We start from the raw sequence: 14,753 nt of genomic DNA, 5'->3' as shown, positions 1-14,753 counted from the left end.
TTTAAAGAGTTGGGAAAGAGCTGGATAAAGACAAGACTAAATGAGTTATTTTTAGGCCAGGCACAGTGGCTCATGCCTGTAATCCCAGCACTTTGGGAGGCCGAGACAGGTGGATCACCTGAGGTGGGAGTTGGAGACCAGCATGGCTAACATGGTGAAACCCCATCTCTAAATACAAAAATTAGTACTAGTTCCAGCTACTCAGAAGGCTGAGACAGGAGAATAGCTTGAACCCAGGAGGAGGAGGCTGCGCTGAGCCAAGATCATGCCACTACACTCCAGCCTGGGCAACAGAATGAGACTCCATCTCAAAAAAAAAAAAGTTATTTTTAGATGGAAAGAGCAAGACGGTTCATGGAGAGACTTGGAAGGTGAACCAGGTTAGAGATAGCACATCAGAGTATGCATGTGACAGGAGGCTCAGAAAGAGGAGAGGGAATGCTGGGGAAAATGTGACTTAAAATTCATAATGTTGCTTTTTCCTACAGCCAACAAAATTAATGGAATTCCTTCGGGAGATGGAGGAGGAGGAGGAGGAGGAAGAGGAGGAGGAGGAGGAGAAGGTAATGGAGGTGGTGTTGACAACAGCCAGAAAACTCCACTCTTTGAAATTTACTCGGATTGGGACAGAGAAATCAAGAGGACAGCTGCTTCCGGGTGGAGAGTTTGTTCTATTAACGAAGGTTACATGATATCCACTTGGTAAGCCCAATTTTAGCAATGTTATATATAGCTGGAAGTCACTTCCCTATGAAGAATAATCAAACTCTGTTGTCATTGATGACTTTCTAGTTGTTGTTAATGGAATATTTGTTTTTAATAATGTTTTAATGAATATTTTATTTTAAAGATCAGGGCTTCTTAATATAAATTACAGTATCCCTTAAAAAGAAGTCGATAGTGATTCCTTACTGTCATCAGTAATCTCGTCAGTGTTTATTGCATTGTATCTTGTAACTGGTTTTTTACAGTTGGTTTGTTCAGATCAGAATTTAAAGTCTTCACATTGAATTTGCTTAATATGTCCCTTAGGCCTTTTAATCTACAAGTCTCCTCCCACCTCTTCTTTACCTACTATCTGTTGACAAACCAGGTCATTTGTTCCCTGGAATTTTCCACATTGAAGATATTGCTGGTTTTATCCCCATGCTGTCCCTTAATGTGTTCCTCTGTCTCTAGTATTTCCTTTACGATGTTAGCTACAGAGGCTTAATTGGATTCAGGCTCAGTGCTTTTGGCAAGAGTGTTTCATTAGTTGGTGCTGTGTTCTCCTGCGGGGTCACATTCCATCTCAGGCTGGCTGGCTGTGTCTCTCTCATTGTATAATGCTGACTGACCAGTGGGCTTAGAGGCTGTCAACCTGATCCATCCAGTAAAAGTTCCCCTTTTATATCATGGTTTTTATTCCCAAAAATAGTTTTGCACTGGGAAGGAGGATCATTGCCCAGATGTGTTATTTCACTGAGGATTGCGATTGTTCATCTTCTTTCATCTTTCTGCTTTTATCGAACTTTTCTCTCACCAGCTCTTCAGTGCCCTGTAACACAGTTCATACAAGAAAAGCAATATAAATATCTATATTTTCTCCTTTACTTAACAGTTTTCCAAATAGTGAGCTCATTCCCTAGGGAATCTTCCAAAAGTGACTAGGAATTTGTTTTTTTAATTTGTTTAATGTCATTTAGTATTATGCATTTTCTGGAATGCCTTATTTCAAGGTCACTGACGTCCTCATTAGTTTATGCAAATAAGCAGCTTTTTAGAAGAAAGAAGAAAAACACTACTCTGTTATTACTAGTTAATCCAGTACCAGGAACTTCTTGTACAGTTCTAGAAAGGTTGTTTGCAGCATGTGGCTTGTGTCTTCTGCTTCCTCTGGAATTTAAGCTTCACGGCCAGCACACTCTGGTGTATGTACTGAGAAACATGTGACGGGCTGCCCAGCCACGTCGGGGAAAGAAGGAAGATGTCTTAAAGTGCAGTGAACTTGCCCACTGGTAATTGTTGTCTAATCGGTGTCATAGAGTCTGACTGTGCCTTTTAGGGATGAGGAAAGGTGAAAGAGGGACTTGAGAAGAGGAGAGTTAAAGCTTATGGTAGATTTATGGGGTTTTCTTTTGTTTTCCTGGCGTCTCCTTAAACCGTAGCCTGTCGAGAACAAAGGTGGATATATTTTTCAGCTAACACGGACATGTTTGATTAATTAGTCATTCTGGAAAATATTTATAATACTTTCTTTGGAATTTTGTCATGCTGTAAATTTCAGTTTTTAAGAATTGACCATATTGCACGTTTTAGATGAAGATGTCTAGGATTGTCACTGCCCCCCATGGTGCCTACCATGTGGCTACTAGTGTGATGCACATTAACTGGGGATAAATGTGCTGAATTATTTATGGGGTCTTCAGGAGCACATTATTCCTGATTTTAGCACAGGACTCATGTATAATGTTGGGTTTTTTTTTTCCCTCCAGCCTTCCAGAATACTTTGTAGTACCAAGTTCTTTAGCAGACCAAGATCTAAAGATCTTTTCCCATTCTTTTGTTGGGAGAAGGATGCCAGTAAGTGATTTCTGTTGGATTTTATGAATGCTGACATGCATTGTTTCTACACAGTGAAGTAAGGACTCTGCCTCTCCCCTAGCTCTGGTGCTGGAGCCACTCTAACGGCAGTGCTCTCGTGCGAATGGCCCTCATCAAAGACGCGCTGCAGCAGAGGAAGATTGACCAGAGGTAATCAAGAAATGGTCATCACTTTAGATAGTTTTACTTGTCATGTATAAGTACAGTGAGTTGCCTACTAATTGAAAATAGTTAGCAAAACGCATAGTCTTTTAATTAGTTAGCACCATGTTTTATATAAGAATTGCCATTTTCTCCGCATCCTGTCCAGCATCTCTTGTCTCCATATTTATTAATGATCGCCATTCTAACTGGCGTGAGATGGTATCTCAGTGTAGTTTTGATTTGCATTTCTTTTTTTTTTTATTGCATTTTAGGTTTTGGGTACATGTGAAAAACATGCAAGATTGTTGCATAGGTGCATACGTGGCAGTGTGATTTGCTGCCTTCCTCCCCTTCACCTATATGTGGCATTTCTCCCCATGCTATCTCTCCCCAACTCCCTACCCCCTACTGTCCCCCCACTCCCCCCCAACAGACCCCAGCGTATAGTGCTCCCCTCCCTGTGTCCATGTGTTCCCATTGTTCAACACCCGTCTATGAGTGAGAACATGCAATGTTTGATTTTGTGTTCTTGTGTCAGTTTGCTGAGAATGATGGTTTCCAGGTTCATCCATGTCCCTGCAAAGGACGCGAACTCATCGTTTTTGATGGCTGCATAATATTCCATGGTGTATATGTGCCACATTTTCCCTGTCCAGTCTATCATCGATGGGCATTTGGGTTGGTTCCATGTCTTTGCTATTGTAAACTGTGCTGCAATGAACATTTGTGTGCATGTGTCCTTATAGTAGACCGTTTTATACTCCTTTGGATATATACCCAGTAATGGGATTGCTGGGTCAAATGGAATTTCTATTTCTAGGTCCTTGAGGAATCGCCACACTGTCTTCCACAATGGTTGCACTAATTTACACTCCCACCAACAGTGTAAAAGTGTTCCTATTTCTCCACATCCTCTCCAGCATCTGTTGTCTCCAGATTTTTTAATGATCGCCATTCTAACTGGTGTGAGGTGGTATCTCAATGTAGTTTTGATTTGCATTTCTCTAATGACCAGTGATGATGAGCATTTTCTCATATGCTTGTTGGCCTCATGTATGTCTTCTTTTGTAAAGTATCTGTTCATATCCTTCGCCCACTTTTGAACGGGCTTGTTTGTTTTTTTCTTATAAATCTGTTTTAGTTCTTTGTAAATTCTGGATAAAAACCCTTTGTCAGATGGGTAAGCTGCAAAAATTTTTTCCCATTCTGTTGGTTGCCAATTCACTCTATTGACTGTTTCTTTTGCTGTGCAGAAGCTGTGGAGTTTGATTAGGTCCCATTTGTCTCTTTTGGCTTTTGTTGCCAATGCTTTTGGTGTTTTGGTCATGAAGTCCTTGCCTACGCCTATGTCCTGAATGGTTTTGCCTAGGTTTTCTTCTAGGGTTTTTATGGTGTTAGGTCTTATGTTTAAGTCTTTAATCCATCTGGAGTTAATTTTAGTGTAAGGTGTCAGGAAGGGGTCCAGTTTCTGCTTTCTGCATATGGCTAGCCAGTTTTCCCAACACCACTTATTAAACAGGGAATCCTTTCCCCATTGCTTGTTTTTTATCAGGTTTGTCAAAGATCGGATGGTTGTAGATTTGTTGTGTTGCCTCCGATGCCTCTGTTCTGTTCCATTGGTCTATATCTCTGTTTTGGTACCAGTACCATGCTGTTTTGATTACTGTAGCCTTGTTGTATAGTTTCATGTCCAGTAGTGTGATGCCTCCCACTTTGTTCTTTTTGCTTAGAATTGACTTGGCTATGTGGGCTCTCTTTTGGTTCCATATGAAGTTTAAGGTGGTTTTTCCAGTTCTGTGAAGAAGGTCATTGATAGCTCGTTGAGGATAGCGTTGAATCTGTAGATTACTTTGGGCAGTATGACCATTTTCACGATATTGATTCTTCCTAAGCATGAACATGGAATGTTTCTCCATCTGTTTGTGTCCTCTCTTATTTCGTTGAGCAGTGGTTTGTAGTTCTCCTTGAAGAGGTCCTTTACGTTCCTTGTTAGTTGTATTCCTAGGTATTTTATTCTCTTTGTAGCAATTGTGAATGGCAGTTCGTTCTTGACTTGGCTCTCTTTAAGTCTGTTGTTGGTGTATAGGAATGCTTGTGATTTTTGCACATTGATTTTGTATCCTGAGACTTTGCTGAAGTTGCTTATCAGTTTCAGGAGATTTTGGGCTGAGACAATGGGGTCTTCTAGATATACAATCATGTCGTCTGCAAATAGAGACAATTTGACTTCCTCCTTTCCTAATTGAATACCCTTTATTTCTTTTTCTTGCCTGATTGCTCTGGCTAGAACTTCCAGTACTATATTGAATAGCAGTGGTGAGAGAGGGCATCCTTGTCTAGTGCCAGATTTCAAAGGGAATGCTTCCAGTTTTTGCCCATTCAGTATGATATTGCCTGTTGATTTGTCATAAATAGCTTTTATTATTTTGAGATACATTCCATTGATACCTAGTTTATTGAGGGTTTTTAGCATAAAGGGCTGTTGAATTTTGTCGAAGGCCTTCTCTGCATCAATTGAGATAATCACGTGGTTTTTGTCTTTGGTTCTGTTTATGTGGTGAATTACATTTATAGACTTGCGTATGTTGAACCAGTCTTGCATCCCCGGGATGAATCCTACTTGATCGTAGTGGATAAGCTTTTTGATGTGCTGTTGTAATCGGCTTGCCAGTATTTTATTGAAGATTTTTGCGTCTATGTTCATCATGGATATTGGCCTGTAGTTTTCTTTTCTTGTTGAGTTTCTGCCAGGTTTTGGTATCAGGATGATGTTGGTCTCATAAAATGATTTGAGAAGGATTCCCTCTTTTTGGATTATTTGGAATAGTTTCAGAAGGAATGGTACCAGTTCCTCTTTGTATGTCCGGTAGAATTCGGCTGTGAACCCATCTGGACCTGGGCTTTTTTTGGGTGGTAGGATCTTAATTGCTGCCTCGACTTCAGACCTTGTTATTAGTCTATTCAAGGTTTCGACTTCTTCCTGGTTTAGGCTTGGGAGGAGGCAAGTGTCCAGGAATTTATCCATTGCTTCCAGGTTTTCTAGTTTATGTGCATAGTTGTTTGTAATAATCTCTGATAATGGTTTGAATTTCTGTGGAATCTGTGGTGATATCCACTTTATCATTTTTTATTGCATCTATTTGGTTATTCTCTCTTTTCTTTTTTATTAATCTGGCTAGTGGTCTATTTTGTTGATCTTTTCAAAAAACCAGCTCCTGGATTTATTGATTTTTTGAAGGGTTTTCGTGTCTCTATCTCCTTCAATTCTGCTTTGATCTTAGTTATTTCTTGTCTTCTGCTAGGTTTTGAGTTTTTTTGATCTTGCTCCTCTAGCTCTTTCAATTTTGACGATAGGGTGTCAATTTTAGATCTCTCCTTTCTTCTCATGTGGGCACTTATTGCTATGTATTTTCCTCTGGTGACTGCTTTAAATGTGTCCCAGAGATTCTGGTATGTGGTGTCTTCATTCTCGTTGGTTTCGAAGAACATCTTTATTTCTGCCTTCATTTCATTGTTTATCCAGTCAACATTCAAGAGAAAGTTGTTCAGTTTCCATGAAGCTGTGTGGTTCTGGGTTGGTTTCTTAATTCTGAGGTCTAACTTGATTGCACTGTGGTCTGAGAGACTGTCTGTTATGGTTTCTGTTCTTTTGCATTTGCTGAGGAGTGATTTACTTCCAATTATGTGGTCAATTTTAGAGTAGGTGTGATGTGGTGCTGAGAAGAATGTATATTCTGTGGATTTGGGGTAGAGAATTCTGTAAATGTCTATTAGGTTTGCTTGGTCCAGGTCTGAGTTCAAGTCCTGGATATCCTTGTTAATTTTCTGTCTCGTTGATCTGTCTAATATTGACGACGGTGTGTTGAAGTCTCCCACTATTATTGTGTGGGAGTCTAAGTCTCTTTGTAAGTCATTAAGAACTTGCCTTATGTATCTGGGTGCTCCTGTATTAGCTGCATATATATTTAGGATCATTAGCTCTTCTTGTTGCATTGATCCTTTTACCATTATGTAATGTCCTTCTTTGTCTCTTTTGATCTTTGTTGCTTTAAAGTCTATTTTATCAGAGATGAGAATTGCAACTCCTGCTTTTTTTTGCTCTCCATATGCTTGGTAAATCTTCCTCCATCCCTTTATTTTGAGCCTTTGTGTGTCCATGCATGTGAGATGGGTTTCCTGGATACAGCACACTGATGGGTTTTGGCTTTTTATCCAATTTGCCAGTCTGTGTCTTTTGATTGGGGCATCTAGTCCATTTACGTTTCGGGTTAATATTGTTATGTGTGAATTTGATCCTGCCATTTTGATGCTAGCCGGCTGTTTTGACCGTTGGTTGATGCAGATTCTTCATTGTGTTGATGCTCTTTACCATTTCATGTGTTTTTGGAGTGGCTGGTACTGGTTGTTCTTTCTATGTGTAGTGCCTCTTTCAGGAGCTCTTGTAAAGCTGGTGTGGTGGTGATGATATCTCTGAGTACTTGCTTGTTGACAAAGGATTTTATTTTTCCTTCACTTATGAAGCTTAGTTTGGCTGGATATGAAATTCTGGGTTGAAAGTTCTTTTCTTTAAGGATGTTGAATATCGGCCCCCACTCTCTTCTGGCTTGTAGGGTTTCTGCTGAGAGATCTGCTGTGAGTCTGATGGGCTTCCCTTTGTGGGTAACCCGACCTTTCTCTCTGGCTGCCCTTAGCATTTTGTCCTTTATTTCAACCTTGGTGAATCTGATGATTATGTGCCTTGGGGTTGCTCTTCTAGAGGAATATCTTTGTGGTGTTCTCTGTATTTCCTGGACTTGAATATTGGCCTGCCTTGCTAGGTTGGGGAAGTTTTCCTAGATAATATCCTGAAGAGTATTTTCCAGCTTGGATGCATACTCTTCGTCACATTCAGGTACACCTATCAAACGTAGATTAGGTCTTTTCACATAGTCCCATATTTCTTGTTGACTTTGTTCATTCCTTTTTGCCCTGTTTTCTCTAATCTTGCCTTCTCGTTTTATTTCATTGAGTTGATCTTTGACCTCTGATATCCTTTCTTCTGCTTGGTCAATTTGGCTGTTGAAACTTGTGCATGCTTCGCGAATTTCTCGTGTTGTGTTTTTCAGCTCCATCAATTCACTCATATTCCTCTCTAAGTTGTCCATTCTTGTTAGCATTTCATCAAGTCTTTTTTCAAGGTTCTTAGTTTCTTTGCATTGGGTTAGAACATATTCTTTTAGCTCACGGAAGTTTCTTATTATCCACTTTCTGAAGGCTGATTCTGTCATTTCATCACCCTCATTCTCCATCCAGTCTTGTTCCGTTGCTGGTGAGCAGTTGTGATCCCTTGTAGGAGGAGAGGTGTTCTGGTTTCGGGTGTTTTCATTCTTTTTGCGCTGGTTTCTTCCCATCTTTGTGGATTTATCCACCTGTCAGCTTTGTAGTTGTTGACTTTCTGATTTTGGTAAGTTTAAGTTTGCAGCAGCAGAACTCATAAAGCCCTTTTTTTTCCCCCCAGGTGTTCTGTCCCAGGGAGTTAGGGCTTTATGAGTTTCCGCTGTGCTGCTGCCGTTTTCCCTGCCCACAAGGAGGCAGCCTAGTCACTCTCAGCCTGCAGAGGCTTCGCTGAGCTGCTGTGGGCTCCTCCCAGCTGCCGTGTGAACTTCCCTGCAGTCCTGTTTATATGGGTGTAGTTAGAGCTGCTTCCGCAATGTTGGCCCAACGGACTTTCTCTGTAATGGCAGACGCCCCTTCCCCACAGAGCTGGACCGTCCTGAAACTCTCAACCCAGAGCGTTTCCAATTGCTGTTTTTTTGTTTTTGTTTTTGGGGGGGTGGGACCAGCCGGGCCTGATCTCCTGGCTCCCTGCCTCAGAGCCTTTTATTTTTTCGTTGAACGGTCAGCTCTCTACCAGGTGACCTGATTGCCTGTTGAATAGGCGCCGGGATCTGTGTGATTTCCCATGCGGCGACCCACTGCGCCGCTGAAACCGCGGCTCTGAGATTCATGGCACTTTTTTTTTTTGCCCGGGAATCTCCTGGCCTGGCTCCCTGTTTCAGCTCCCCTTGCTGGCTAAGTGGGAGTACAGTCCCATTTACTCTGCACCGGGAGCAGCTGCGCCGGCTGAAACCGCAGCTCTGAGATTCGTGGCGCTTTTTTGCCTGGGAATCTCCTGGCCTGACTCCCCGTTTCAGCTCCCCTTGCTGCCTAAGTGGGGCACAGTCCCGTTTACTCTGCATCTGGAGTGGCTGCGCTAGGGCGCAGGCAAAACAGCCGCACTGACCAAAACAGCCACGCTGGCGACCCATGGGGCTCCTCCGCCTGCGAATCTCCTGGTCTGTGGGCAATAAAATTCCGTCTGGAAATGCGGTGTCCACTCACCCTCTGCACTTTGACTTGGAGCTGCAATCCTGAGCTGGATCTAACTAGCCATCTTGGAACTCCTCCTGATTTGCATTTCTCTAATGACCAGTGATGATGAGCAGTTGGGGAAGGATAACATGGGGAGAAATGCCAGATATAGGTGATGGGGAGGAAGGCAGCAAATCACACTGCCATGTGTATACCTATGCAACAGTCTTGTATGTTCTTCACATGTACCCCAAAAACTAAAATGCAATTAAAAAAAAAGTCTCCAATCTCAAAAAAAAAAAAGAAGAATTGCCATTTTGAAAAGAATGTGATTATATTAAAATTAACTGACAGTGGAGTTACACTAAATGTAATTTAATTGGGTGCTGACATCTTGCTATAACGTTTCCTGTAACATACTTTCAAAGTGCAGTGATAGCCAGTTGAGATACTTCAGGATAAATCAAACTTTTCCTGTAGTTTGTTGTGTCTTATTTGGATCTACACATTTGCAATAGCTAGAACAGTGGCTTTAATTAGCCACCCCAGACTAGTCTGGGATCCTCTGCTGTGGTCATCAGTAACCTCCATGTCGTTAAAGCAGGAGGCCTTTCTCAGTTGTGCTCAGAGCAGTGGGGAGTACTATTGGTCACTCTCTCCTTAAAGCTGCCTACACCCTCAGCCTCTACTCCTCTCCATGCTCCTGAAGCTCCTGTTCCTCGCTGGCACTCTGTGCCTTCTGCAGACCCATACTTTTCTCTCCAGACATTACACAGATTCTAAGGCTGCTTCTTCATGTTACGTATTCCTTTCCTAAAGAAGTTCCCCCAAGAATATGGCTTTAGTGGCCAACGCATTTATATCTTCAGTCTAACTTGACTTCTACATGGAGATCTCAAAGGCCCTTTAAACTTACTATGTCTAAAACCAAACTCAAGGATATGGCCTCCATGCCCTCCCCCAGCCTGCTCTCAGAAACCAAAGGGTCATCCTGGATGCCTTCTTCTTTCTTTCTCTTCTCCATCTCCAGTTCCTCCTCAGATTTTGTCACTTCACTTTTCAGACACCTTACAAACCCGTGTGCTTCCACCCAGCTCCACCTCTGCCTGTGTGTCATCATTTCCTCCTTCCACCTGGACTTTCCCTGGTGTTTTCAACCTCCTGACATTGTCCAGTGCTCTTCCCTTCTGGACTCGTTCTTTGCGCTCATCTGGGAACGCTCTCCATGCTTACCCACTTGGACTCACTTGTTCTTTTTTTTTTTTTTTTTTCCTTGAGACAGCAGTCACCCATGCCGGAGTGCAGTGGTATGATCTCAGCTCCTGGGTTTAAGTGATTCTCATGCCTCAGTCTCCTGAGTAGCTGGGATTATAGGCGCCCACCACTACCTCTGGCTGTTTTTTGTATTTTTAGTAGAGACAGCATTTCACCATGTCGGTCAGGCTGGTCTTGAACTTCTGACCTCAGGTGATCCACCTCAGCCTTCCAAAGTGCTGGGATTACAGGAATGAGCCACCATGTCCAGCTCACTCACTCATCCTTTACATCTCAGTTTAAACATCACTTCCTCAAGATCTCTGCATTGCTTCTCTATTTAGGTTTCAGCTTTTGTACCATCTTCACAGAGCAGCCTTTTTTGACCGTGTGACCTAAAGTAGCCTGTAGTCCCATGATTAATTACATCATCCTTGGCATTCACCACGTTATTATCTACCCCACCACCACCGAGAACATCAACTAAAATTGGAATGATACAGAGAAGATTAGCATGGCCCTTGCACAAAGATGACATGCAGATTCATGAAGCATTACATATTTTAATGAAATGAGAGCATATTCATGTTGATTAATTGATTTTTAAAAATCAGTTATCAAGCAAATGTACAGTATACATTTGTACATTAAATTCCATACATGTGTACATTCAATTCCATAAAGGTGCATAGAAGAAATCCAGGAAGATTTACATCAAAATTTTAGAATTCTGAGTGATTTTATTTTTATCTTTTTAAGGTGTTTTTAAACATTCCACACTAATTTATACTACTTTATTCGGGAAGAAAAATAGCAGTTTGTTTTCGTTTGTTTGTTTGTTTTAGTGGTGTGGAAGTTACCTCTTGAATATAGATGGGAATGCCAGTTCTGGCCGTTGCCTTTGAAAACATCTAGAGACCCCATGGCACACATTTATAGCAGCTCGTCCTCTCCTAAGAATAAAGGAGGGGTGGGAGGAATTTGGGGGAATGTCTGTGCTTGCAGTTCATCCCACAGCAAATCGTTAAGACCGGGGATAGGTGCTTTGCATTCTCTAGAGCTGGAGAATGTGAGTCTGCTTTGCCATCCTCGTGTCTACATCACGTGGAACGATGTGGGAGTGAAGGGTCTCCTCAATCTAAATGCCACGCCGCCCACTCAGCAGTGTTCCTGTTTCCTGGGCAAGTGTTCCAATGGATGCGCTTATTTTCTCCCATCAGAAATAAGGGAATGATCGAATTCATTCTGTCCACTGCACGTGGGGGTGGGGGTGATGTGAATGGCAGCATTCTGCCATAGTCAAAACCAGATTCGTGTAAGAGTTTGGATGATAAGAGGGAAACAAAGTTTACTTGTCTTCCTCTCAATTTCGCTCTCAGTTTGTCCAGGATACAGAAAAATCATGCAAAGAAACCTGATGGGAATAGTCTCTAAAACTAAAAAATAAGCGATCGTTCTGTCTTAAAAAAAAAAAAAAGTGAACACCATGAAGACAGAGACCTTACCTGTCTCATTCCTCTCTCTATCCCCAGCTGTTAGAATAATGCCCTAGCCTGTAGTGAGTGTTAATTAAATACATGCTAAGTGAATGAGTAATGACTAAAGGATTTTTGTCTTTATTAGGATTTGTAATGCAATAACTAAAAGTCACCCACAGAGAAGTGATGTTTACAAGTCAGATTTGGATAAGACCTTGCCTAATATTCAAGAAGTACAGGCAGCATTTGTAAAACTGAAGCAGCTATGCGTTAATGGTAATTTCATTCTTATTTCATATAATAATGAACACAGGATACAGAATTGTATGAGATGTCATGAAAAGTGACGTTCCTTTAAATATATAGAAAAAGGTATATTTAAGAAGACTATGGAAGTATTTGTATGAATTATTTATTATTGTATGAGAACTTCAGAACCTCCTAGGGAATTAAGTTTAAACTACTTTTTGTTTTAGAAAGGGAAAAATGAATGTATTAAATTTCCTTCAAATCATGAAAGGTATAGTACAATACTTTTATAAAAGCGTTTGCTGAGTAGAACACTATATTACCTTACAGACAAACTTATTAAGATTTTAATGCATATGGTTATACTTTGAGATAGGTGACTGGACATGGGTATCAAACAGCTGTGTTGTATCTGTAGTCTCCAGTTCTGGTATATCTGAGCAAACAGGTGGCTTCAGTGTGTCCTGGGTGATGAGTCACATGACAGCATCTTTGGTGTAATATGGGTCCTCCTTGAGAGAGCCTCGAAGTCACGAGGGAGTTGGCAAAGGCAGCCTTGCAGCAGATCTTGAGCAATGAGTGAGCACTTCCCTGGGGGAGGACCTTGCAGGGGTGGGGCAAGGGCAAGTTGTTGAAAAAACTAGTGTGCACTCTGGGCAGGGCATTGAAGGTGCCTCATCATGCAGTGGTCAGCCCTCAGGCCACATAGCCATGCAGAAAGGCGGCACTGGCAGCAGGGGAGGGGCAGGGAAGCAGGAAGGCAAGGCTTGCAGTGAGGAAGCCAAGGGCTAGGGCCTGGGCACCTGACCTCACAGGTCAGGAGGGCCAGGATCAAGGCATGGGCTGAGCAGGGAAGGGTGGAATTCCTAGTTGTTGGGAGTCAGAGTTGGTTGGATTTTCCAAGATTTTTCTGAAAGAGCAAGAGAGAAGATGCTGGAGCCCCATGCTTCGTTTTGTTATAGAATTGTGAATGTCTTTTTTTTCTTTTTGAGACAGAGTCTCACTCTGTCACCAGGCTGGAGTGCAGTGGTGTGATCTTGGCTCACTGTAACCTCTACCTCCTGGGTTCAAGCCATTCTCCTGCCTCAGCCTCCCAAGTAGCTGGGACTACAGGCACCTGCCACCACACCCAGCTAATTTTTGTATTTTTAGTAGAGACAGGGTTTCACCTTGTTGGCCAGGATGGTCTCCATCTCTTGACTTCGTGATCTGCCTGCCTTGGCCTCCCAAAGTGCTAAGATTACAAGCGTGAGCCACTGTGCCCGGCCCAGAATTGTAATGTCTTCTTAAATGCTTATTTCATGTTATTAAAGTGAAAATCCATGATATTTACTTAAAGCCAGCTTTTAAATATTAGAAACTGATGTATTGCTTAACTCTGATAGAGATCATATAAAATAAAAAGTAAAAATGTATGTGTATAATGTATTTTACAGAGCCTTTTGAAGAAACTGAAGAGAAATGGTTATCTTCACTGGAAAATACTCGATGGTTAGAATACGTAAGGTTTGTACTAGTTCTTTACTTTCTTTTCCTTTAACTTTTTATTTTGAGATAATTACAGACTCACTGGAGGTACAAAAATAGCACAGAGAGCCATGTGCTTACTCTTCATTCAGCTTCCCCCAGTGGTAACAAGCATCTCGTAACTAGAATACGGCATCCAAACCAGGAAGCTGACCTCGATTGGCACAGTGGATAGATCTTACTCACCAGTTCATACATGCTCTCATGTGTGTGCATGCCCTTAACAGAGCTATGCGATTTTACCATGTGTAGATTCACGTAACCACCACCACAGGAAGGTACAGAACTGTTCCATGGCAAGGCTCCCCCGTGCTAGCCCTCTTATAGGTGCACCCCCATCCCCATCTGTGTCTGTTGGGTACCACTAATCTCGATCTCTATAGTTTCTGTCATAAGTCAACCCCTTCCTTTTTATAAAGGGTTAATGAATTTCCCTGATATAAAAATTACAAAATGGGGCCAGGCATGGTGGCTCATGCCTGTAATTCCAGCACTTTGGGAGGCTGGGGCGGGTGGATCACCTGAGGTCAGGAGTTCGAGACCAGCCTCACCAACATGGTGAAACCTTGTCTCTACTGAAAATAAAAAAAATTAGCCAGGCATGGTGACCTGTGCCTGTGTAGTCTCAGTTACTCAGGAGGCTGAGGCAGGAGAATCACTTAAACCTGGGAGGCAGAGGTTGCAGTGAGCTGAGATTGTGCCACTGCACTCCAGCCTGGGCAATAGAGCAAGACTTCATCTCAAAAAACAATAATACAAAATGGGGCCAGTTATGGTAACTCATGCCCGTAATTTCAAAGCTTTGGGAGGCTGAAGGAGGAGGATCACTTGAGGCCAGGAGTTCACAACCAGCCTGAGCAACATGATGAGACCTATCTCCGCAAAAAAATTTAAAAGTAGCCAGGCATGGTGGCTTGTGCCTGTTTTCCTAGAGAGGCTGAGGCAAGAGGAACACTTGAGGCCAGGAGTTGACAACCAGCCTGAGCAATGTAGTAGGACTCCCCATCTCCACAGAAAAATTTTAAAACTAGCCAGGCATGGTGGCACGTGCCTGTGGTCCTAGCTGCTCAGGAGGCCGAGGCAGGAGGATCACTTGAGGCCAGGAATTCAGGGTTACAATAAGCTATGGTAATGGCATTGCACTCTAGTGTGGGTGACAAAATGAGATTTTGTCTTTTAAAAAGAAAA

At 42.2% G+C, this 14,753-nt stretch overlaps 1 protein-coding gene and 1 pseudogene across 2 annotated transcripts in view; both read left to right on the top strand.

Moving 5' to 3' along the window:
• MTMR10 (myotubularin related protein 10) overlaps nt 1-14,753 on the top strand; it is a 65,320-nt gene that overhangs the window by 39,838 nt on the left and 10,729 nt on the right. For both annotated transcript variants that reach the window (XM_012472474.3, XM_012472473.3), the window contains 5 exons: nt 489-702; nt 2,475-2,562; nt 2,645-2,733; nt 11,935-12,065; nt 13,475-13,544. In XM_012472474.3, the coding sequence (XP_012327897.2) occupies nt 489-702; nt 2,475-2,562; nt 2,645-2,733; nt 11,935-12,065; nt 13,475-13,544 (592 nt within the window). The remainder of the gene's footprint in view (nt 1-488; nt 703-2,474; nt 2,563-2,644; nt 2,734-11,934; nt 12,066-13,474; nt 13,545-14,753) is intronic.
• On the top strand, nt 10,786-10,877 carry LOC135274955 (U6 spliceosomal RNA; annotated as a pseudogene).

Source organism: Aotus nancymaae, unplaced genomic scaffold, assembly GCF_030222135.1.
Source record: "Aotus nancymaae isolate 86718 unplaced genomic scaffold, 86718_ANA_hifiasm-v0.15.2.pri h1tg000014l, whole genome shotgun sequence".
In the NCBI taxonomy this organism is placed as follows: domain Eukaryota; kingdom Metazoa; phylum Chordata; class Mammalia; order Primates; family Aotidae; genus Aotus; species Aotus nancymaae.
The sequence above is the reverse complement of the archived record's forward strand: the minus strand, read 5'-3'. Positions and strand labels throughout refer to the sequence as shown.